Genomic DNA, 26416 nt, shown 5'->3' with positions numbered 1-26416 from the left:
TTTTTTTAACCAGTAAGTAAATGCTCTCAAACCTGGTGAGTAACGCATTACGGACAGTTGTTCGTTTCCATCTGTGTGTACAGTGACCAAGTCTTTTGTTTCTGTGTCAAACACAAACCACCTGTTGTAAATACAGAAAGAGGCCAATAAATCATTCCACAACGAATTTAAATTTTCTGTAATCTTGACCAACTTTTCTTCTGTCAAAATAGCATAAGTTTTACGCCAAGAAAACCAGCAACTGCTACTTTGTTTGGTTTATTTTCACTTTAACACAAGGATAGTTTCTTTCCCATGTTTTTAACCAGAAAAACGATCAGACATTGACCCTGATATCAGTCTTCAGATTTTAATCTGTTTTACTATGCATCATGCATTAGAATTAAGTATAGTTACATATAATCACCCTTCTCCCTTAATGACCCTCCTCTATGCAGTGCTGATTTTTAAATTGGCACGTACAGTAAATCCTAGAGCAAAAGAAAACACAGCAAGAACCAGGACCATTCTCTTTTAATAGAAGAATTAGCTTAATTAGCTTTAAAATAACTTAATAAATTTATTAATATTTAACAAATTTAATTAATCAATTTTAATGAGCCAAATAGTAATCTTTATTTAGGATTGATATATAATCCTAAATGATCTTGGCTCATAACTTGTAAGCATTCTATATGTTCTCAGTTAAATGGAACTGTTTTCAATACTAACAGGAAAGTCTGCCCTCATGTGACATTAAAGAAGATGAAGTTATGGCGAAGGCACTCTGCTGTGAGACAACCAAGGTTAAACCCAGGGTCTGCTATTGACCTTCCACATGACCAAGGGCTCAATCTGCCCTAATAAATGGAGGTATCTTTCACCTTGGTTTTGTCTGTTTTGATTATGCCTTACACTCCTCAGGCAGAAGTATTCTCTTAGTATGCATTTTTACACTCTGTCTAGCACAGTGGAACATTTGCCAAATTTTTGTTAATGCCTCTGCATTAGAGACAATAAACCACTTGCTAAATTTTCCATCAAGCAACTTTTATCTATGTGATTTCCTCTACACTGCCCTGCAGGCCTCAGAGAAGATCTCTGTGCACAACTTCAAAGTTAACTCATTATCTCAAACTCCTCCTTAAGCTTCTCCTTCGTCACTATGAACACAAAGCTTTAATGTTCAGGTCACTGGTATGGCGACAGCACCTCCCACCCACAGTTTCACTGCAGTGTTTGTTAGTGACCAAAGTGCAGTTCTGCAACTCTTACCTTCCGGTCAGCGTCCCAACAGCAACAACGGATGCTGAAGGATGAAAACCTGAAGACTGTGCTGGATCCTAAAATGTTTCAGAAGGAAGCACACTTGTTACCAGCCCAAGTTGTAACAAAAAGACAGTTCAATTATCTGCCTTAGGAACTGAGTAAGTCTCTCTTGCTAATTTTCTTAGGTTTGGGGTTGGTTTTTTTAAATACAAACTTGAGGGAAGAAAGGCTTTTTTAACTGATTGAAATATTACCCAATGATTTTTCTCCCTCTGTACAAGGCCACTGTTTTCTTTTCCTTACTACCTAAAAATAACTTTGCAAGTGATTTCATAACAATAACATTGGCGAGGCAGCTTCTCAACAAACCACAAACAAGTAAAAGATAAAAATATCTTCTTAAATTAGAGCTGACCTAAGAAATAAGAATCAAAGTTGTACGCTACCCACTGTATAAACGACAAGCAAGTACCTTTTTCAATGAAGGTATGTATCACTTCGCACGGAGGTCTAAAGCCTAACTTCTACACACACCAACAACTTTTTCAGCACCTGCAAGTTGCAGCTTAGTGGGAGATTAAGGGCATAAACTGGGTTTCTTATTTTAATATGCAATTTTAAGATGCCTTACTATGTATACTATATTATTATGGAGACAGGTAGAATTGCAGAGTTTTTCCTGCAATTTAAGCATATGCCTAAACAACAAGGTAAGCATTTTCTTTCTACTACTTTGTCAGTTACAAAGAATGTGTTCCAGAATTTTTCAGGTTCTACCTGTAAGTCACAAAATAAATACCTTCTTTTTCTTAACTCTGGCAAAAACCAATTTTGAAATAACAAGAAAAAAACCAAAAACCTGTAACTTATCTCACAGAAATGCTTATGTTCTCCTTTTTCTATATTCTAAATAGTTCTATATTCTAAAATAGTATCACATTGTAGTCATCTTAGTAAACCTCACATTTTTAGCAGTTTGCAATTACTAGCTCTAGAGGATAGGTGCATATTCTCGTTAATTTTAAACAAGTGCGTAATTTCAAAGATGTTACTAAATCTAAAGCAATTTCAGATAAATGTTGAGATCTAGGATTTCAATAGGCACTTTCTAAACCACTACAGTAGTCTGGAAAGGAAAACTTGCTAACTGCTTTGAAGTATGATTTCATAGTATATGCTAAAATATTCTCTTGAATAAATCAGAAGTTCAAACAGTGAATTTAATCTGAGCAGTAACTTATAACTACATTACAAATATTTTACTTACATCTCAGACAAAAATAGGTTAACATGATGTGATTTATTTACTCTAGATAATCAGTCACTGATTTATGAAACAGTCTCAGACATTTCAAGTGGTTAATAAGGAGATTATGGTCAAAATGGATAATAGAAATCTTGATGAAGCAGTGTGTACTTGGAGGGGAAAGAAATCTGTGTCTAGTTTAATAGTCTTACTGCTGTCGTCAACCTTTTCAAAATAATGTAGGTAAATAAAGCAGTTTCTTAAATTTTACAATAACACAGATGCTTTGAGAGTATATTTGCAAAACCACAGCTAAATATCAATTGAAGCTCACTGTAAGCCATAATTAGCTAAATTCCAGTTCAGTTTTTCAGAGGACACAAAGTATGAAACAGTGGAAACTCTGACCTTTTTCAAGCTGACAATTATCTAAGTAACTTTACTTCTCAGATAGTAGCTTATCTGATTAACGGATTTGTTCCTGTTCCACATATTGCATTTATCTGCACTAACGATGTTTCACTAACAACGCAAACCTCTAAATGCTCTTTTCTTTAGACTGCAAGACAGCAAAGTGCCAGACTACAGGCACCAATAGTACGCCTCAGTATATCATTCCTGTAACGAGAAATATATCAGAAGTACTAACTTATTCTCCCAGCATTTTTGAAAGTGTATGCAAATATACAAAAACATACACCTTTACACTGCACAAAGGATCACATTAGTAACTGCAATTGAATTATATGATGATTTTTTTCCAACAAAAAAGAAATTTTTTGGCACCAATTATTTTACTCCCCATTTCCAGAGATTTATAAATAAGACTTGCACAAAACCAGTCACGTACCATTTCTAAATAATCAATTCTCCACCAAAAAAAGGTATGCTGAAAGACCAGAAAGATCTATGTAAAAGTTTGCAGTTCTGTCATTGTGCGAATCGTCCTGAATTGCACGTGAGGGATTTCTGCACCCTAGTGTGTTCATATTCCATGACGTACAATACAGTACACTGCTACTGCTTTCAAAATTAAAAAAAAGGCACAAGTTTACTTTTTCTTAGAGAGTTTACCAAGACAGATTCATGAAAATTTGGTTTATAATTGCTCAATTATTTTTAAAAATACATTTTATTGAAGTACGCCTAACTGTGCTGGTATTCGTTTGATCTTGCATTTGGCATCTTAGTAGCAGCTCAAGGGATCTGCAAGCACATTGAGACCCATGAAAATCTCAAGGTTTGACCATCCCCTTGAGGCCTAACTGCAGCATTGCTTCAGACTGAAGAGAGTAGAGATTATTTTTAAACACGAATCATATGAACATATCTTATACCCCGAAATTATTAGGAGGTAGGAAAATGCAACTATCTGCCTGCTTCTCAGGCCAAAACCTTAGTATTATTGATTTCCAATTTTTTAAGATTAAAAGAATTCAATTCTTTTCTTTCCTTTTCTTTCCTTTTCTTTCCTTTTCTTTCCTTTTCTTTCCTTTCCTTTCCTTTCCTTTCCTTTCCTTTCCTTTCCTTTTCTTTTCTTTTCTTTTCTTTTCTTTTCTTTTCTTTTCTTTTCTTTTCTTTTCTTTTCTTTTCTTTTCTTTTCTTTTCTTTTCTTTTCTTTTCTTTTCTTTTCTTTTCTTTTCTTTTCTTTTCTTTTCTCTTCTTTTCTTTTCTCTTCTTTTCTCTTCTTTTTTCTTTTCTTTTCCCATAAACCAAGCTGTCTTTATAACAGAGTCACTGAATGGTGAAAATACAGCTCCATCTCTGAGGCAGTGGAACTGTTGATTTGGTCTCTCCAATTAATTTAGAAGCCAACTAAAATATGGAACTTGGAACATACCACCTTGGTTCAACAGAATAAATTCTGGTTTCCACTGTCCCCAGTCAAGCGTGATTTAACAAGTGCACGCAACTGGAGCAGGATACTAAAAGAGAGGGTTTGGCAAATGCTACTCTGTTAAGACTGCTTCAACCTGATGCATCAACTTACACTTATTGTAGACATGTCATATTCCAGAAGTTTTATCAATACTAGCTTTAACTTTCAGTGTTATGTAGGTCTGAAAATTAACAATCTTAATGAAAAAGTTACATAATAAGGATTTTCAAATCTTCCTGTAAACTAGTACAAGATTATTTACTGTATTACATAGAAAACATTTTAGTCAGCAACATGAGGGTCATCTATAAATTATAGGCTATGATTTGATTTGCAAACCTGGGTGTTTCATATATATCTATCTGTTTACTTTTTCCTGAAAGAATTTTTGAACTTTTCCACTGCACAGAGGGCAGATAAAAAGAGACTGAGAAATAACTTGGTAATTGTGATCAGTACATGTATCTCCAAAAAAGCACATTCACACACCTATCAAAAAAATACAAGGAAAAGAGTACTGGGGAAAAAAATTGTGATAGTGGCATCACAAAATAGAGAGGTAAAAGCATCACCAGGACCTCTAGGAGATAAGTCAATATCTTCTTACAGCAAACAATTAGAAAAGTGATCGGGTGTATGAAAAACACTTCAAAAAACCAGTTCCCAGTGACACACATAGTAATCAAGATCATGTCACCAAAAAGCCATTAGGAATCTGCAGATACACAGCTGCAAGAGCTTATGTGCAGTATAAATCTCAGCCTCCACTAAGTATTCCTTCAGAACCTAAACACCAAGTTTCATACCAGAGACAGGAAGTGAAATTCTAAACCCCACATCTGTTTATCTGTGAACAGGATGTATAAAAATACTAATACACTGTAGAAAACAAATTCAGAAGGCAAAAAAGTCACTAAAAATATATCTTCCTTCTGAATTCTGACTATTCTACACTAGCAGTAATTCGGATCAGAACTACTTTTAAATGATAAGTATTTCCTAGCATTATATTTGTGGGTCTCTTCCTAGTAAAAAAAAAATATAAATAAATATAAATGTCAGCAGCATTGTACATTTCTATGTGATACAGCATCACTTCTACACGACACAGGATAGAGATCCATATAACAGGGTTTAAAATGCTTGTTTGTAAGAGTTTTACATCCATTTTCATAAAGACAAATTTTATGACTCGATTTTTCAAGTTAATACTTCAAGATATTTTTAATCAATAATCTTACTAAAAACTCAAATTACTTGAGAGTTGCGCTTAATAAATTTATACCTCTATAATCTTGTTCCATATAGGACGATGAGTGGTAGCATCCCAGAGGGTAATGTGTTTGTCATGTCCACAAGTGAAGAACTGAGGTTTAGAGGAATGGACTGCAAGTCCCCAAAGCTCATCAGTGTGACCCTACACAAGCAGAAATGTTTCTTGACAAGAAGAACAGTACCATCAAAACTAAACACATTTAAACAGGATTAAAATGATCGAACTATATATTAAAGCTTTAAAAAAATACACTGGCTTAGATAGATGCATATTTATAATGTTATTTATTGCCAACAGTACTGTAATAATAAATCAAATAGCATATTTAGCATATCAAACAGCATATCAAATAGCATATTTAGGATACTTAACTTCAAGCAATACCTTTACTGCTACTATATTCTTAGAAATGTTCTTGTAAGATAACAGCTTACCTGGGTAATTGGGAAAAAATCTCCTGACAGCGTGCCCTGCAGGACGAAGTTTCTAGTGGTTCCTATTAATACAACATCCCCTTTTCCCTCTGCTATTGTTCTTATTGGACCAAACTGCTCTGGAATCTGTGGTCATAACAGACAAATAGACAAGTTGGACAATTTGTCAAGCATTTTTACTTTTGAAGACAGATAGCCTAGCAAATGTATTTTCATAAATGCTCCACAGAGAAGAACTGAAAAGGATGCATATATGTGCCTAACTTTCAAAAGTCTGTAACAACTCGCATCAGCTCAGTAACTGTCTTTATAACACTATAAGAAAAGCCATCCTTATCTACAGAACACTCAGTTTATACAGATAAAGAACCAGAACTGTATTTCAAAGAACAGAAAAGGTTTCTTCATGCTGTGTTAACTCAATCACATTTTAATTGCAGCCATGATGTCAGACTAAGCTTTTCTCCTTAAAGACAGTGTTAGGCTTTGAATTACTACTACTTTCTTGAAAGGAACTTTTTTAATTGCAGCCTAGGTTCTGATCACCTTCAAAATAGTTCCCTTCCTTCCGAGTTGACACACCGCTACATACAATGCTGCCAACACTGAAAGCAATTCTGCAGATCACTTTATGAAAGGCTGCTGAGGATCTCTGTTGCTTCTGCTTTCAAATCTTCAGCCAACAAAAAATGGGTTCCTTTGATCAGTGACTTGATCTTTGGGACGAGGGAGCCAGGTTTGGTGAATGAGGTCAGTGCTCAAGCACAGAAGTGTTCTTATTAACTAAAAATGCTTCATAAATAAAGTGTAGTGGGCTGGCGCACACCGACATTTTCCAGCCAAGGGTAAGAAAACGTCTCTATTTGAACACACGTCCACTCATACTGGGTGAAGTGATTGAGTTGAGCCTTGTTTCACTGTGACAGGTTAGAACACGTTCTATAACCATCTCTCTGTCTCTCCCCTCACACTCTTGCTTCCTGAGATACAGGGTTAGTCTCCGTTTTTTTGTGTCAGATCTCATACATAGTAAGAGTTGAAAACCTTCCTCAGAGTTCTATGCTGGTTGTTCTCTTACATGTAGTTCTGTCCAAACACATTCTGCTTTAATGTTTCAAGTTCCTACAGAGCAACTGAACTCAGTTTTGGAATTTCATTTTCAAATACAAAACAATGCTAACCAAGAAATTAATGGAAAAACATGAGTACTAAAAGAACCCCAAGACAGTCAGATCATTTTGGAAAAGAGTAAAGTACAAGAACATTTTAATAAAGTAATACTCCGAAGTGAAAAAGGACCTCATGTTATTAATTGCAATGAAAGGAAGAAATAATATGAAAAAGTATAAATACAAAATTTGTTTTCCAATTACTATAGATCTTAAAAATGAAATATGTTAATGAATAGGCTATCATAGGAATTACTTGATGACTCAAATGATATTACATTTTACTACTGATATTACATTTTACTACTGATTTGCTTTCCCACAGATACACACCCACATAAAAAAAAAAAGTATTTAAAAAGCAGCCAAGTTACTTAAATAAAGGTGATATCACCTCAGTTTTCTGAATTTTTTGGTAATTTCCATTCCAAGATATCAGCTTTCGGTCTTTTCCACCTCCTGATACTAACGTGCCGTCTCGCAGCATACACAGCGCAAATATTCCACCCTCATGTGCCCCTTGAATAGCATGGCTTATTCTGTTGGTACCTAGATAGAAGGAGAAAAGATTTTACAACCGAAATACTCAGCTTAATAGCTCCTTTTTCTCAAATTGAAAAGTATACATACTGACTCAGTGTAGTTCAATCATAAAGTAAAAGAGGTTCATTTAAGTCTTCGGAGGGTTTAAGCTAAACCATTTGACATCACATTTGACCTGCAGTAGCACTATGCACCTTATCAACAAAGAAATCATAAACTAGTCACTTGTTACCCTTCAAGGATATTCCACAACCTCCAGACAACTAACTTGCACCAAAACCTGACTCAGCTAGAGGTCTTTGTACATTTGGCAGAAGGTTCTGAATCACTCTTCAAAAGAGCCCGCACCCTTTTAATTAATGAATTTGGCTTGTTCAAGTGCCTTCTTAGACTCAAATCACCTTCCAACCAACTACATTGTATTAAATATCTCTAATTTGATGAACCATTACTATTACGAATTATAAATCAACTATTATAGTGATTCTATTACTGAAATATGCACCTTGCATCAAAGTTTGTATAACTTTATCTTTAGCACAAGCTAAAGCACAAGGGGCTGCTGTTATAATGTGGCAGTCACAAGCGATTTGTATTAAGAGAAATTTTTGCTAAGCGTCCTCTGAACTGGTGGAAGCAGCCCTGCCTTATCATAGAGCTCAGAGTCAAAAGTAGTACAGACACAAAGTATGCTGTACTAAGATAGAAAAACAATAACAACATTTTTGTCCAAACCATAAGAACCAATACAGATGAGGAGCTCTCCCAGCACACACCTAAGATTAGCCTAAGATCATAAAGGCAAACCACCCTCTGAGGACCACACTGATCCTGCCGTACCAGCAACTGCCACTATCTCCCTTCTCTGTAGATAGTTCAAAATAACAACCAGAAGCAGGGAGAAGATGGGACTATGCAATTTCTAAACTCAGGAAGCAACAGGCTTTAAGTGTCTTGCTTTAAGTTATCATATGAAAAAAACAGGAAATAAAAGTACAGCTGAGTTACAAATACCATATCTAACCCTTTCCTCAACAGCCATGAACTAGTCAAAAGCACACGGAGATAATTGGCCTATAATCTTTGCATGAAAAATGTCTACAAAACCAGCTCAGTAAGGTTCAACTCTGTAACCGATTCACCATGTTGCTTCCCACATCTTATATCCTTTGAGTATCTTGGGACAAAGGACTGAGTAAATAAGAATCAGCTGTCATCCATATCCCTTCTTCCTTTACTAATAAGACCTCCTTCAGATGATTCTCCTTATTCCTATGTATGGCATCTCACACACAAATTAAACACTTAGGATGTTGCTGCTTCCTTTAGGATGTTGCCTTCCAGAAGGCATTGCTTCTGCTGCCTAAAAGAGGCTTTTCTTACTAAAAAATGCTTTTTAAGAAGTTTGTCCTATCCACATGTTCTTTTGAAATAAAGTTGAGGAATTCCATTAGATATGCATGTATTTAGCTTGACTTCATAGGAAAACAAAGTTATTTGTTGTCTTTTTTTTTATGTCAATACGCACAAGTTTTGCAAATGCTACAGAGTGACAGTATAGATCATCAATTGCATTAACCACATTTCTTACTACCACGCCAATAAGGAAAAGATTCTTTTCTGCCATTTCTTACGTCAGTAAGTGCTGGCACAGCTCTATGACTCAACATTTGACCACAGCGAACTTACTCTACAGAATTCTGTGTTCTAGCCATGAGGTATATTTGTTCTCTAGGTACTCACAGAGGAGAATCCAGACATAGTCTGGACTGGTCTTGGGGAAGATCTCAAGATGAACAAAATTTATTGTTCTTAAAATAGATGCACACACTTTTATATTAAAATTTCACTGTTAACTTCAGTCTTGTCTTACCTTTCCCCCAAACCAAAATGTTTCCACTTGAGTCTCCTGTAATAGTATCACCATTTTCAGAAAAGGTCACACACAGGACAAACTTTGGCTTCTCTTGTTTCTGCATGGTTATGAAAAACACACTCACAGCAACACACAACCCATTTATTTTAACAATACACATTTGAGTAATTTAGTTTAGTCTTATACAACTCTATTATTACTTACATATCTACACAGGAGTTAAACACATTCCTGCAGTCTAAACGGTTAATCTGTGCAATGGCAAAAGATGTATCAGTTGAGGTTGGTGGCCCAATCCTGTACCCTTTAATTACAAGTTGTGGACAGAGCAAGTGAGAAGGCCTGCCAATACAAGACCAGGAACACTCCGAGATAACCCAAATCTCCCAAAGCCTGCATAATCCTCAAAGCTTTAAGTATTTAGAAATGGCCAAAGATGCAAACAAGCCTTACTATTGTAATTTTTAACTCCAAAGATTCTAGGAGAAACGTATTACTAGAGAGTGGCTGTTGAATAAGAATGAAGAAATCACCTCTTGAAAGAATCCTAAGGTTCAGTAATGGAAATGTTGCTTTGAGGCCTTGCATTTAAGACACTGACAGTAACAAAACAGTGAAAGGCATAAGGGGACAAAAAAAAAAATCACTAGCTAGTAGCTTCTAAGGATGTTATTTAATATGTTTACTGACTACCACTGTATATGGCCTCCTTCTCCTCCAAACTAAGAACTGTTCTCAAGTAGGGCCATCACACTTTTCCATCTGCAACAACCATCAAGAATAACAGAGCCGTAACAGAGGCAGAAATCTGCCCAAGCAGCTTAGAAGTTAAAATTGAATGGAATAAAAACACATAAAGAAATTTAAATGCATTATCTCAGCATCTCCTCCTGATTTCACACAAAGTACATTAATTGACATTGCAAAGTAGTTGTTTTGACTATACTTGCAAGCCATGACTCTACCACCAATTAACTAAGCCCTACTGGAGTTATCAGCAGTCACCATAAACATCCCTCATTTGTGCATGTAACTGCTGTAGAGCTTAATCTATATTTAAGAACAAAACTAAATCAAGACCTTGAAATGAAAATTACATTTACCAAATAGTGGCCAGCTCAAATTGTATTTGAATTGCACATGTATATGTATCTGAGCAGAACAGAGGAAAATGGAAGAATATTCATATTAATGTAAATTATGGGTATCTGCAAGTCCTTCCTCTGACAAAATTTTAAAAACCCAGCATGCATCACTATTTTTTTAACCTGATTTAAGCACAGAGAGTTTTAAGGTAATTTTATTTTGCCAGCATAAAGAATATAAGAAAAAGAATGCAAGGAACAAAATAGTAATTGCATTTCAAAACTTCGTTGTGGAAGTTCTACTCACGGAAAAGTTCTCTGTGCCATACCATGAGTGCTACCCGAGTTTCTGCAGAATTTCAAGTTTAATAATGACCAGTTGTTTTGATCAACACTTATTTACACTTACTTCTGTATGACTGTACCATTATTACAAAATTAAAATTAAGGAAAAATTTTATTTTACCTCAAATAATCCTTGCTTTTTAATAAGGGAATTCCCTTCTAGTGTCCAAAAATAAAGATGTGATTTTCCACAAGTAACTATTATATTTGTATCAGTAGGGTGAAAATCTGCAGCAAATACAGCCTCATTAGAGCACTTGGAAGGAAAAAAGAAAACATTGTATCAAAATTTAAAATTAAAATTAAACAAAACAATATTAAATGGTAGTCTAGTTAGATTAACTGATCATTTCTGGCTTTAAGAAAAAAAATCTGAGCTATATTCTATGAAAGTGGAATACCAAAATCTTTTGACTTCCAAGTACTCTATGAAAGATACTTTCATAGAGTACTTGGAAGTCAAAAGATTTTGGTTTTATAAGTTAGTATCAAAAGTTATCCTTCAAAACTATATCAGATAATGAGAAGTTCTACACAAAATACTAAAGATGTTTCTTTTTCGCATGTGCTCCTACCATTGCTGCCTATACTTTTCTAATCAATTCTAGAATGACTACAACAGCAAATTTTTTTTTAAAAAAAACAAACTACTGGGATAATTTCAACAGTGAGAGAAAATATTCCCTTTCTTCCTGTTATTTGCCTTTTATAAAACGAGTGTTAAAAAGGCACAAGATGTTAAATATAGAAAGACATTTTATAACAAGAAATCCAATCTACATACAACCAAGTAGTACAAAATATCTTATTGCAACACCTTGACATCTGCCAGCTTTTCTTCTTTCTGCCAGTCCCACACAGAAAGCACGTGGTCATTTGAGTCATCCACAGAGCACAGGCAACTTCCTCCATTCTGAAGCAAAACATGGAAAAAATTAATGCCTCTCCCAACCAACATTAGAAATATGTAAATACACATTCAAAATAATACTTTTTTGTATGTGAAAATATTTATATTAATACTTTCATTGTTACACTTTTAGTTATCCAGTAGATCTCCATGAAAAACAGAAATTTATAGGGTCACTGAAAAATAGGGCTAAAAAGAGATCTAGAAGAGGAAGTCTTGCAAACAAACAGATACCTACCTCATTCCCAACTAAATCTTTTTCCAGACACTCAATGATAGATATTCAAGGCAAACTACATATCATCATCTCTACTGTTAAAAATGCTTTTCCTGACAATTATATTGAGGTTATTTCTTTGCAATTTAAATGAATTACATCTTGTCAGATTTGCTATGGACAGGGAGAACAATTTTACTCTTCATGTAGGAACAATGGATCAAAACCAGAGAACGTAGTAAGAAATTAGAAAACAATTTATTCCTAATAGGTATCTTTTTTATAGGTGTATCTTCTATCAGCCTTTATAATCTTATTAACCCTAATTCCTTCAGTCTTACTTCATGCATCATATTAGCTAGACCTCCTCCAGTCAGTACCCATATTTCTGAAGTACGAATCCAAAGACTGGATGAGGAATGCCAAGTGAGATTCTAGCTGAATTGAGGGCAGCCAACTTACATTGGTCTCACTACTGATGGGAACTGCTGCTAAATCATCAGATCTTTTTCCAAACACTAGCCATCCAGAAGGTACTTTTTGGACCATTTTTCCTAGTTTCTTTGGTGTTTATTCCTATCTGTGTGTCTATAGTGAAATAAAACATCAAGTAATGTTTAATTGTTTTCCAATCCATTCAAATATGATTTTCATATCCTGTTGTTCCTGGCATCAGTTATGTTAGCTTTGATTGCAGATGAGCTTGCTGGAACAGACTGAGCTTGTGGTTATACAAGCATTCCTTTGGCAGCAATGCTGACACAAACAGTCCTTCTTCTGCCACCCATAGCAAGGCCACTTGTTGTTGCCTCTTGAGCAGAGCCACTGCAAAAAAACTTGGGCTATCATAATGCAACTCAAGAGGTGGGACAGAGACAGGACTGAGTAGCATGAAGAGAGGGCTGTCTAAAATGAGATAAGCAGTACTGCTATGGGATGGGAAGTAGTACTCAAAACAAGACAAGCTATGACTGTAAAGTCACAAAATAAAGTAAGCATTAAACACTCACTTTCTCATGGCATCTGCCAATAGCAATCCCCTGTCACTGAGTACAAATTTCTTCCTCCAGCAAGATATTTACGGAGTATTTGCTTGCTATTCACTTTACTTATCTTTTGACAGTGATCTTGAACTCCATGGTCTTTCACATTTGTATTCTTAACCAGCTCTCCCAATTAACTCTTCTCTTTTATATGAAATATTGTCACTTGTAGATTTCAAGTACTTGTGGAAACTTCCACTGAACTACATTTTGCCTATAGGATACACTGTTTAGCCCTCTCCTTTTTAAAAATGCTGATGAGACAACCAAACAGCACCACTAACACCTCTTACAGATGTTGTTTTACATGGAGGGTTTCTAGACTTGTGCATGTCAGGTTACAAACTCACATTTTTAGGAGGGACTTGAATGTTGCCTATGTCATCATTTTCTTTTAGCTCCCTGATAGACTGAAGTTCAAAGGAACGTGCCAAGAGGCTAACAACCGGATTCTAATTCTTTACAATCCTTTATCTGTATCCTTTGCTGCTTTCAAGCAAAAGATTTTGCTTTTCCTATGGGAGCTCCCATTTCTAAATCCAAAATCAGAGGTAGAGGCCATTGTAAAGTTTTTCTCTAGTCATTTCCAGACACAGTATAGGATGTTAAGAGCTACTGAGAGAATAACTGTTTATATAGAGGGAGATTTGCAATGGGATGATTAAAAAGAAGTAAGTATAATGAAATTTTGAGAACACAAGTACATCTGCAACTGCTTGTCCCTGAAGAAATTAACTGCATTTCATCATATTCATAAGGAAGACCTCAGACTGGCGTGATACTGCTAACCTTAATAATGACATAAACTGTTAGAAACAACTGGCTTGCAAACTTTCCTCCTCTCAACAGGAAGCTGAGAGCAAAGAAGCTTGGAAGTTTGTTTTGCTTAATGAAGCTAGATTCTAAAAACTTCAAAGACTTATTAGGCAAACATGCTTAATATGACTATTCACTTTACTTACAGATTTAGAAAAAGCAATGCAAGTGACAGCTCGGTCAAAATACCCCATTCCAATGACATGCAGTGTATTCAGAGTTACAGAATCCCAGACACGCACATGTGGTGGCAATTGCTGTAAAACAGATCAGGAAATAACAGCTGAAATAGTGGTAGCAAAAAAAAAAAAAAAACCAAACAAAATCAGGGTTTTATAAAATGAAAAAGCATCAAAAAAATTAACACAATTTAAGGTATAAAAATTATCAGAACTTCTCTAAAGTCAGCTGTTTTAAGAACAGATATGTTACAAATGATTTGCCAATTATTATGCCCAGAAACAGTATCTGAGACTGACTATCCAGAGTGTACAGCTTGTCAGGTCTCACTGAAGTTAACGGCCAGTCTTAATTAACTGAAAATTCGTGATAAACTTGCAACATGGGACCAACTGGTAGATCTAGGATCATCAGTATAAACAGTGACAACCAAGATAATTCTGGTCAACATCAAACAAATGCAAAAAGCAGCTTAAGAAGTGACAAAATGTAATTAATGTCAACATCATAAAAAAGGCTGCAGGAAAGAACAGCATCTTCAGGCTCTTCTGATTACAGCTGTAATCTTCTGATTTTTGTACAAGCTGTAATCAGAAGTAGATTGCTTTTTGTGCATAAAATTTGAGTTATATGTAATAGCCCAAGATCAACTCCCTGTGAAATCTAAATGGTTCCCCCATGCTCCCCTGTTTTAGCCCTCTGCACCACGCAGAGCCCCATGCAGGCTCAATATCAAGGAGACAGAAATGCTTCTCAAAGCCACTAGAGGGCAACCCCAGGAAGGACTTGTTGGCTCAGTTTTATTTTAAAAATAGTTAGGCGTTTAATACACTATCTTCAGCCTTTGCAGGAAAACAACAAGAGATACGTTTTATTTCATTTTTTTCCCTGCACTATCAAATGAGATGAATATGTTTTATCATGATGTCAGGGAAAATAAAAAACGGCCATCAGTCTTTCTTGCTTATAAATAGTGAAATTGCCTTTAATATAAACAAATATATAAAGGCCACTGCAGTACCTCAGTTATATAAATGGCTTTTATAGAACCTTACCGATATAGCCAATTATCCCTCAAGCATAAATATCAAACCTTTGCATTTGTGAAATAAAATCTAATAGTAAGTAATTGTATTTACGAAGTTAAAATAATAAATACCAAAGATCTCTCCAACAAACAACAAAAATCAACACTTTATATTACTCAACTAAGTTATCTTTACATAAACCTTATATTGCACAACTGGGATTTTATTTTCCTCATTTACTTAAAGTAGTTAGCATATTGATAATCTGCTTTTATCTTGAAATTCATCTTTGAAATCTACCAAAACTGTTGCAATACTTTGGCCATGACATCAGTTGCATACTCTGCTGAGTAACTTTTTCCTCATGCTTTTCCTGTCTCTTCTTGTACCCATTCTTTCTCACTTGTCTTAGCTATCTGGAGTAAGGTTCATCTTATGCTGTTCAAATAAACTCCTAGCCTACAGCTAAGCTTTACATAACAGAGGTAATAATAGGGAGAAAAATATTCTTGCCTAGATGATGGCAAGAGTAGGAATTTCTCTTTTTTTCAGTAAGCAACCCAAAGCCATTCTTATTTGTACTTTGGTTTTGGTAGGTGTGGTCAGAAATGAAATTGTACAATTTAATCTCCGCTGCTTGTCCTCCTTTTCCCCACATCCGTCTGCCTTCTCAGGTGTCCTTTGTAGCCTCACCCTTCCCTGTCTCTTTTCAAGACTAGCTCCAAATCTACCTTCAGTCCATGTAAGTAAGGAGCCAGAAATCACTGACCAATCTTGATAATGGAACTGGGTAACTTTGAGACTGTGCAATAGGTACAAAAAGTTTTGCTTGCGTTCAGTCCTAAATTGTAAGGTCAACAAGAAAACAACAAGAAAAGAATCTAGCATGTATGCTTTTAACATATTCTTAAGAAATATAAGCAACTATATGTCAGCAAAGGGGCCACTCACTTTTCCATCCTTGGATGTCCCTGCAACTTGACCTGTTGCTATAGTGATCCTACCAGGATGGACAGCCAGGCTAAAAAAAAGAAAAAAAAAAGAGAGGCCAAACTTAAAGCCACTGGTTGTCTATTTCATCAAACTTTTACTTGGGTTTGTAATAAATAGCCTTATTTTAATAATATAAAGCACACAGTATACATGTTAACATTTAAAAAACATAACCGATGAAACAATTTTCATGCTCTTTTATTCAAAATACTCTTCTTCCCTTATGAACAAGGGAGTATTTTGCTCCAAGTCCTAATACCTCAAAGCATGTATCAAACAAGCCCCAGACTCACTCATGTTGGTATTCATCTCCCCTAGGTTTAAATGACTGCAGAGTATGAGGAACTTACAATTTGAGCTAGTATCTAACTCCAGTTATCTCTAATCAGAGGCTGCAGAGACCGTGTCAGTACAGTCAATGCTGTCTAGTGACAATCCTCCACAGCAAACAGATGAATTCATTCAAACACTGCTCTGAAACACTTTTCAAAATGTAAAAAAACTCCTTTAGTAAGTAAGAACAGAATACAGAAATTAGGAATTTTTACTCTAAAATTAAAAGTGAGATTTTAAAAACTGTGGTCAACGTTAACTAATGTCTCTAAGAAAAAAACCCCTAAAATTTGTATTAAAGCCCAGAGGACCGACTATTTTTGTCCTAAGTTCTCTCTTGATTCTTTTTTCACTGTAGCTGCTTTGTATACAATTCTAGAGGCCAAGTGCCCTACAAAACAAACTGTGGCAATAATTCATTCAGCTTTATAATGCAGAAAATTATACTTTTCCAATAAACCTGAAAGCTTTGAAATATCTAGAGAGTCAGAAAATTTGAAAGAAAGATACGAGATGGAACAGGTCCAAGCTTAGAATATCCTTGTAAAACAACTAAATTACATACATAATTCAATTTTATGAAACATGCTCACAATGCAACCAGATTTGGTTACCAGGTCTGGTTTTAGCTTTTGGGGACAACAGATGTTTCATAATGCCTAATCTAAAGTAAGGATGTCAAATTTATTTTATATAATAAAGCCCATCAGATAATGCTGGTGCTCTTTTTCAACTACACTCAGCAAGCAGACAGATAGTGTCAAGATAAACTATACGTTTATTTAGATTTCAGTTTAACGAAACTGATATTTCCTGGTACCTAGTATCTTCTAAGCTTGAATATGGCTAAATGACTTTGAAGGCCAAGCCAGCATGTCTGCACAGCAGCAGACAATCCAGGCTGCTCAGCACTAGCTTAACAGGCTATATACCATGATGTAGACATGCCTGAAGACTACCAGGAAGGCCAAAGATGAGATTAAAACTGTTTGTTGGTTAGATTGAGCCTAAAGGACCGTTATCTGGCACCTAGACCCAGGTGAAGAGAAGTAATTCAACCCACTTATAAAGGGGAAGAAGAGCCTAAAGAAGATGCTAATGTTATGAGTAGATTTATAGATTAAGTCCTATTTCTACTTTCCTGTGTTCTAAATGTAAAAAGTATATTAGTTATAGAAAGTAAATTCTCAAGTAAATGAGAGGAGGAATTGTTAGCAACTGAGACAGCAAAAGAAAAAAAGCAGAAGCTTGGACAACATCACTGCAGCAACTGCATACAGACATATCCAAACAAGGCAGCAGAGCACGTACGGCAGCACAGACTTCAAGGTAGGTTTCACAAGAAAACTCAGACTCTGTCAGGGGCAGATTTGGATATTGTCAGGTCTGCACCATTACATCCTGACAGCAGTTGCTTTGTGCACTGCTAACAGACATTTGACATCCTTACCGTAACTAACAGTTAGAACTTTGTTTGATTGGGCAAATGTACTGTCAGGCATAAGGATCCAACCTATGCAAGACTGGGAGGTTAAATCACTTGAATTTTCAAAACTTTATGAAAAGAACCAAACATTACCTCCCAAATAACATGTTATAATATAAAGAAAAAAGAATGGTTATTAGGTGACTTACCACTTTACATCATCGTTATGACCAGTGTAATGTCTCTGAAGTTGCTCTTCAACATTGAATAACACAACTACAGATGCGATGAAATATACAGTTTCGCCCGTTGGAAGAAGATAGAGATTACTACGACAGTCTCGACCCCTATATCCATAGCTAGCATGTTGGTCAAGCTACAATAACATTATCTACCAATGAAGAAGGTTAAAAATAAGGAAAAACACAGTGGATTCTCTGCCCCTCTGTTTTCTGAAGATGGCACTTCTTGGCCTGAGCACAGCTTTATCACTTGACAGCCTTCAGAACTCCTCCTTTACTAGAGTAAAGGGAGCTAAAGCATTTCACAGACTAAGTAAATAAAAAACCTACACATCCTACAGAAAACACATGGTAAAGGAGACAGGAATTTGTGACATACTGTCTTTTTAGTATCCTCTATAATTTGCTGAAAGCCACACTAAAGCAATACTAATTTTGTCCCAAGTGTATTTACTATTTACATGGGTTAACTAATTAAAATAAAAATTTAGACTTGATGGAAATGCTAATAAGTCATTCAGTACCTCTCCCCGCATTACATTAGGATTGATTGCATTATCCTTTGTGCAGGTTGATTGATTTCATTATTCTGGGCACTACCAGCCAGATGGATATGAAACCGTAAAAGGGTTACATCATCCGTTCCAATTTATTTTCGTAGTGTTTAAAAGGCAGTGGCCCAGATTCTGATGCTAGTCATATCAACACTTATCTAAAATTAATCCAATGAAATAACTGGAATTAATCCAGAAATAATCTCATTTAGACTGAATGTTAATTCAGGCAAATTATGGAGTTTTATTCTTCTGAAGAGTCATTAGGGACTACAACTATTTTGGCTTTTTTTATGGGAACAGAAAGAAACAGCATTAGCAGAATCTTGGCATAAAGAATTGCATCTAATTCAGTCAATATGGAAATCCTGGCTGTGATAAATATATGGAAAGATACTGAAATCCCAGTCATATGATATTAAAAAGATACTTGTGCGCTATTCTCTATGGCCAATGATAACTCAGTCAAACTAAAATACCCATGTTAACATCATCCAGCAAGTAAGGTCAACAGTTATTGTACTTCTAAAACAGGAATTTAAATACCAGCTTGCTGATATTTTCTAATAAATGCAACAGAAGTAGCGGTGCATACCCAACAATCAAAATGTGCATTCAATAATACAGTCTTGGACTCTCATACTGAAATATTTCAGTCCAGGTTCCTTTAAGTTGAAGATATTCAAATTTGAAATTATGAAAACAACCAGTATCTTCAAATCAGAAAGCATTTACTGTCAACTTTGAATCTGTATGTAAAAGGCTAATGGTACTACTCTAGATTGCTGGACAATGCTTTATTTGTTTAAATTTCTTTTTCACTATAAGGCCAGATACCATTACCAACTGAAATCAACAGAAAATTTGCCTAGTTCAACAACATATAATTAAGTTTGTTATAAACAAGCAGTTGAATTTAGTGTAAGGAACTGAACTTTTAAAAAGGTGAAGTAAAAGCTTTATACAGACATTCATAAGGAACAAATCTCTGGGCAGAAAAATATCTATTAAATGGGAAACATTACATTCTTTAGAGAAAATCTCCTTTCTTTACAATTATTCTTGTGGAGAACAATGCTGCATTCAACCCTTCACATGATTGCTGTTGTCAAACACTCAGTTTCTTTCCATCAGCCTTTTTTTCTCAGATGTAAACTCCTGGGGTTGATCTCTCCTTCTCCTCACTGTTTCCCACACTCTGATTTTGTGGCGTCAATTTGGATTTGGTGAGTTGGCACTTCAGGGAGTGTTATCTTGACCTTTTCTTTTCAATTGGCCTGCAGCTTTTGTTTCAAACGTTCTCCTTGCCAAGTGAGCTGGTCTCAAACAGATCTGTGCAGATCACTGCTCCCACCCCAATTTCCCCAGTGCTGATTTCTCCCCTAGGACCTTACTATCTCTGCTCCAGCCCTTCCTCACACTTCACCATTTAGAATTCTCCTGTCTTCATGTCTAGGAATATCTAACATGGTCTGAACCTTTTTGGTTTACTCAGACACCTGCCACCTGGTTTAGGTATACCCTGAAATCTATACACATTAGATTTTCTTCCTTCTGTTTCTCATCACAGTTCCTTTGCCTTTTCCATTTTTTCGGTCTCACCTGTAATTGCTCGTTTCTCTACCCCACACTCTTACATTACAAAACATTTCTGTCTGTAATCCCACAGCCAGGCCGATTTGTCCACTACAAACATGTATTCTCCTATTCCAGTTCTGTTACCCACCAAGCAAAGAGCTGAGCTTCTCCAACTTAGTTGGAATAAATGCTTATAGTATCAGTTGGTTTTCCGCTGTCTTTGCCTTTCTCCTTAAATTATTTTATGCTCCTGCCCGCCAGCTTTTCTTCTCATGAATATAGTTTCTAAATTAGGCATTATCCTCTCCTTCTCGAGTTGTTTTTCTTTGGAGTTTTTTGGTTTTGTTGTGTTTTTAAAGAAGGCTTTTATATACCTAGTCATTAGTGTAACTTCTAAATATTTATACGAATATTGGGGTTAAACACCAAGAAATTAAACACCAGCACAGCATTTTTGGAAAAAATATGCTTTCCTCCTCAGCAACCATTCAGAGTTACTTGGAGTATTTTATTAATTCATCCCTTTTCTATTCCTAGACAACCTTTATATATAGGATTCTGATGGGTATAGAGACACACACATGGAAGGACACTTGAATATTCAAACTAAAAATAACACTCCATCTGGCAAATATTCAGTCATTTAAGTAAGCTTAAGTGAGAAACTAATGAGACTGAATTGTTAATAATGGATAATTATCACCTCTTATAACAGTCTGAAATATTAACTTCAGCTTCTATCTACACACAGCTAATGACAATCTGTTGTGTTTTGTGGTTGAGTTTTTTTGTTGTTCTTTCTCCCATACCGTCCTTAGGCCCCCTAAATGACGGGCACTTTACAAGAGCAAAAAGACATCATTTGATTCTGTTGTGATATTTGGTGACAGCCTGCACAACAATTAGATGGTAAAATGCTGCAAGCAGTATTTATCACACTAATCTCAGCTGATTTATTAATTCCGTGGATTTTTTTGCTTTTTAACTCATCTTCAGTTATTTCTTTATGCATTATCTATGCGGTTCCAGCAGAGTGGGATAGAACCTACAGCCTCAGCTGCCATAGGAATAACAAGAATGGTTACTAAATCTGTCATTAATCTCTTGTGAATACAAAAGGGCTTTTGGAAACACTCTCTGTGCACTCTGAAACCACATGCAGTTCTATTTATACAACTCTGAAAAAGACTAGTTGCAGCCCGTCTTCTTTTTCATGAAGACAAAGCAACTTCCTATTTGCAGTGTTTGGGACCCAAAAAAATATTTTTCTTAAAATAGAAAACCTTATGAAGACTACAGCTCTCTAAATACAGTGGGTGATACAAATAGACTCTGATTTGGAGTTTATACTTTATCTTGAGTCATTTATTACATAGACTAAGATTACACAAAAATGAAATGTCATATCTTTTTTTCAATAAAGAATATATTTTCTCATATTTAAAAGTGAAATGTGAAAATTTCTTTCAAGTTAGGATTCTATATCCACTCATAGAAGTGAGTTGAAAATTCTGGTTGTTCAGCATCTATGGTGCTTAAACAGAGTTTAAAATGTAAATTCAAACAGTATTTTATATACGGTATCTTATGAATTTTATTGCTAATCACCTTTCAGTTGCAAAGCGCTGATCATTTCATGGCTTATTCAAGTACTGGAGTTGATGACAGCATCCTCTAAAGGACAACGGTGCACATTTTATAAAACAGTTTAAAATGATAAATTACTGCTGAGAATCCACAAAAAAAAAAAAACCCTGAGCTTGTTTTACACATACTATAATTAATAACCACAGCTCACTACATTCTTACAATATACCTAGTTTAATCTTTTGATAATTGGCATGCCTCAACTTAACCTTCAGGCAACATTTAAGCAAAATCTTTGAGCTGCCACCCTGTACTTCACAAGGTGCAGAACAGCAGTCTCCAGAAGTTAACGCCTATTTCAATGAAAGATTGCTTCTTTAATGAAATAATCCCTATTAATAAGATCTGAATTTTGCCATACTTTAGCTCAAAAAAATATTTAAAACAAACCATTAAGCTATGATTGATTTCCAGTAGTCCTCTAGCACAGAAAGGATACACCCATTCCAGTTTAAGCCTCTTGGCTGGTAGTTCTACTTTTGCTTCCAAATTGTAAGATTCCACTTGTTCTTTGGGCATGTACATGGTAACAGGACGTCCACGAAGAAACATTTTTACATATCCTTCCTCTACAAAAGGCCAGAAATGTTTAGTGTTACACAAAAAGACCATCAGCGGAGAACTCCAGTGCTCCTCCATCCCTTCCCACTTAACAGTATGGTGCGTTACAATTACAGAATGACATGCAATCTCAAACTTCAGGAAAAAAAACCCTGCTTAATTTCTAAATCATAATTGCTAAGCAGATTTTTTCTTAAACATACAAAGTCTCTTTTTTCCTCTAAATATTTTGAGCAGCAAGATTAGAACTAAATGTCATGAAGAACTATAAAACAGAAAGAACTGAAATAAAAACTTTTTTTGTGAAAAATGCTACAACATTACATTTTTAAAATACTAAAAATGAAGGGGAAAACAAAGATTACAATTAACGCAGAAATGCCACTTAAAATTAATTTTATTTTTAATTGGTATTTACAGTGGAGCATCAGCATCTAAAGTATTTTCCAACACTCAGTTGCATTCTTTGCATCTCAGTGTAAAGATATGCTTTACACTTGATACAGTGTTAGAGATACATTCGCAATAAGGAACACAAACAGTTAGTAAAAGGAATCATGCTGATGTACATGCAGAAAAGATATGTGCTTTAAGAATTACTAAACATTGAAAAAGGAATGACAACATCAACAGCACAGTAAAAGAAGGGAAAATGACACACAGGAGAGAAACTACAAAAACTGAACTGGCTGACAGAAGTAAACATTTCTAGAAGAAAATACTAGAAGTAATGTGTTGAACTGGTAAGAAATATTTTTGGGGGAGAGAAGCAGGGATTAATAACAGATCTGGAAGTACTGACTTGGGGACTTCATGGGGCTTATAAAACTAGGAGATCTGGGAAATGCCATGAAGGTCTGACTAGGACTTTTGGGAACTGGCAAGGCCAAAGTGGGTCTCCTGTGAACTTCTTGTGAAGTTTGTCCAGATTCAAAACGTGCTGGCTCTTGCTGCTCCATCAGCAGATCAAGGGGTTCAGCCTTGTTCTCATGCGAATCAAGCAGTTTTGGAGTCAGTGACATCTGTAGAGTTACTAGATAGAATAATCGCGGGCACAGAGGAAATGGAAGGGCAGAAGTAACAAAATCATGTAAATGAAAAAAATTATACAATTTAGGTCTGTTAAAACTATGCTATGATTTGTTAAGTATCATTACAACTATACCATTTTTTTTTAATTTGAAAACTATGGTTTAATTTTAATTGGAAACATACATACACTACGTATCCTAACTACATGAATAAAAATTATTGGTTGAACAAATAAACATCATAGCTATGCTGTATTATCTAAACACATGTGTATTTTGCCTTTAAAGTAATGCATCTGGGAAAGAAATTTACCTGATCTGCCACAGCAAAGTTACAGCTAGGGTTCTCTAAAATCCCCTCATTTACAGAAATACATTTACAGAAATACAATGAAAACAGAAAACAGAATGCTAAAAAGAAGCAACAGTAATGGTGAAATAATGGTGACAGATGGTTGAAGCTTAAAATGCCCGTTAAAATGCTAGAATACTGGAATAGTTATGAAAAATCTACTCCAATACATCTGCATTGGAAAATAAACTATAGAGGGTACAGCATTAAACAGCAGAGCGTTACAGCACTATTTGTATGCGCATGCAGCATATATTTAATGAGCTTGAAACACATGCCAATGCTACTGATACTGGTGCACTGGAAGTCAATAGATTTTCAGTAGTGACAGCCTCTGACTGAGCTTATCAAAGGCTGGGAATGAATGCAAGTTTACTTCATTGTACTGATTTTCTCGCCTGAAATTTACTGGACTCCTCAAACTCGCGTTTAGTCATCCACAGTGCAAGTATTTGACCTAGTCACTCAAAACTCCATTTCAGAGTAAACAAGGACAAATGGGTACTTCTGGACAACTTAATCACATGTTAAGTCAGATGTCCAAAAGCAAGTATAGTAAATTATACCAGGTATATTATACCAAGTATAATAAATTATAGTTGAGAGAGAAGTATTCTGAAGGTGTAGAGAGGAACTGAGTATAACTAGGTCAGGTACAGAAATCCATATTGTGTCTTTATTTCTACCTTATGGCAATATTAATTCCATCTGTACTGATTTTCATTAGTAATCCAAACATTATCTATATAAGCAATCTACATTCCTTTTGTTGTATTTTTCATAAGTGAGTTAAGACAGCAGAGTTCAAAATGTGAAGATATAGATGTAAAGACAGACAATCAAACAACAAAGACAGACCAATGTTGAAACCTTTAGACAAATGTATCTTTTACATCTGCAATTTTGCAAATTCAAAATTTTTGTTGGAAATAACTGTAAAAAATAACAGTTAATGAAACAAATAAGATGGCATGTGAATGACAGCAGGATCTGCAAAGGAGACCACTGCTGATTGGAGGCATAAAATTGTGCAAAGAATACACAGAGGTAGAGACCCTCTAAAAGAGTTTGCCTTGAGAACAAACATTCTTTGCTTTGTGAAATTTTAGATTTATTGCAAAGCTGAAAGACGCTGATTAGTGGAAAAACTGGTAGGATATAGCCATCTCTAAAATGCAAGACAAATCTGTGATTACATCACAGACATAAACATGCATAAAAATGTGCATATTTACATTATATAGTTGAATTAAAGCTTTAGAAAACAATGTGCTATGTTTACCAAACGTAACCCTGCTTTATGACATGAGCAAAAACCACTGAGAAATTAGTTGGAGACCTAGATGTGTTTATTCAACATTCAGAAAAAAATCTATAGTCTACTCAGTAAGAAAAAGCAAGGGAAAAAACAAGGCTTCTATAATTATATTAGGCTAACAGCAAAACAGCCAACAGAGGGGCAAATTCTATATGAATTTCAGCAAAAGTGCAAAACACCATTTCAAACACAGTGAACATACACGTGTTGCCATATAGCTCTCTCAACATGTTTTTTCAAATTCAAATTATTCTGCAAAATGCCATAAGAATCTAAATTATAACCCATTATTATTATTGAAGTGCACCTGAGGGTTATAATTCAGTAGACTCTGTAACAGATGATATAATATTTTTGTTGCATTCAGAAGAACTAGGAAAGTTATAACATTGCAAAATGCACGCAAGTTAGAAAACAGCTGTTTAGACATTAAGCTTTTATCCCACCAGTACCATTTTGCTTCGAGAGCTATGAGGTTTCGGAAGCGAAGCCTACCTTTGCAGTGTGTCACACGGCGCTTCCCTTGTGATTACAGAGACAGAGACAGAAGGGCTAGATAAAGATGTGTTTGAATACAATAAACTCACTAAATACTTGCTCTAAGGCTAACCACTCATATTCAGCTGAAGGCTAACCTGGTGCTTGACCAAATACTGAGCCATTCTCAAACCCTTCTTTCCTCTAGCTAGGGGCTCTATTTAGTTCTTCAGTCATTAAAATACTAAGTATATAGCTGCATAATGGAGCTTAAGCTAAGGAAAGTAAAATATCAAGTATAAAGCTTTTAAAAAAAAAATCATAAATTTCAGTAGGAATTTCATCCAGATGAGACAGGTAAAAGTAGTGTCACATCTGTTGAATTTCTGATCTTTATCCACGGGGAAAGTCTCAGAAGAAAAATTATTCCAAATACTTTTGCTTACATGGTATAAGGGGAGGTGAAACCTTACATAAGAAAAGTATATTCTGTGTGAAACCAAAAGTTTTCATTAAAGGGACAGAAACTGTGATTGTATTGTCACAAAATACTTGAGCATTTACTTAGTTTTATATGTTATTGAGTTCAAAATAATTTACACTAAATCC

General features: G+C 35.3%; 1 protein-coding gene across 12 annotated transcripts in view; it reads right to left on the bottom strand.

Annotated features, from left to right (window-relative positions):
* EML1 (EMAP like 1) overlaps positions 1 to 26416 on the bottom strand; it is a 124092-nt gene that overhangs the window by 6477 nt on the left and 91199 nt on the right. For 8 of the 12 annotated variants that reach the window (XM_054069009.1, XM_009559161.2, XM_054069007.1 and 5 more), the window contains 13 exons: positions 25826 to 25852; positions 22508 to 22637; positions 18257 to 18406; positions 16247 to 16316; positions 14234 to 14344; positions 11919 to 12014; positions 11223 to 11357; positions 9669 to 9768; positions 7647 to 7801; positions 6084 to 6209; positions 5659 to 5790; positions 1255 to 1322; positions 33 to 121 (listed from right to left, as the gene is read on the bottom strand). In XM_054069009.1, the coding sequence (XP_053924984.1) occupies positions 33 to 121; positions 1255 to 1322; positions 5659 to 5790; positions 6084 to 6209; positions 7647 to 7801; positions 9669 to 9768; positions 11223 to 11357; positions 11919 to 12014; positions 14234 to 14344; positions 16247 to 16316; positions 18257 to 18406; positions 22508 to 22637; positions 25826 to 25852 (1389 nt within the window). The remainder of the gene's footprint in view (positions 1 to 32; positions 122 to 1254; positions 1323 to 5658; positions 5791 to 6083; positions 6210 to 7646; positions 7802 to 9668; positions 9769 to 11222; positions 11358 to 11918; positions 12015 to 14233; positions 14345 to 16246; positions 16317 to 18256; positions 18407 to 22507; positions 22638 to 25825; positions 25853 to 26416) is intronic. The other 4 variants (XM_054069004.1, XM_054069012.1, XM_009559162.2 and 1 more) reach the window with 1 other exon arrangement.

This window comes from Cuculus canorus, chromosome 5, assembly GCF_017976375.1.
Source record: "Cuculus canorus isolate bCucCan1 chromosome 5, bCucCan1.pri, whole genome shotgun sequence".
NCBI lineage: Eukaryota > Metazoa > Chordata > Aves > Cuculiformes > Cuculidae > Cuculus > Cuculus canorus.
The sequence above is the reverse complement of the archived record's forward strand: the minus strand, read 5'-3'. Positions and strand labels throughout refer to the sequence as shown.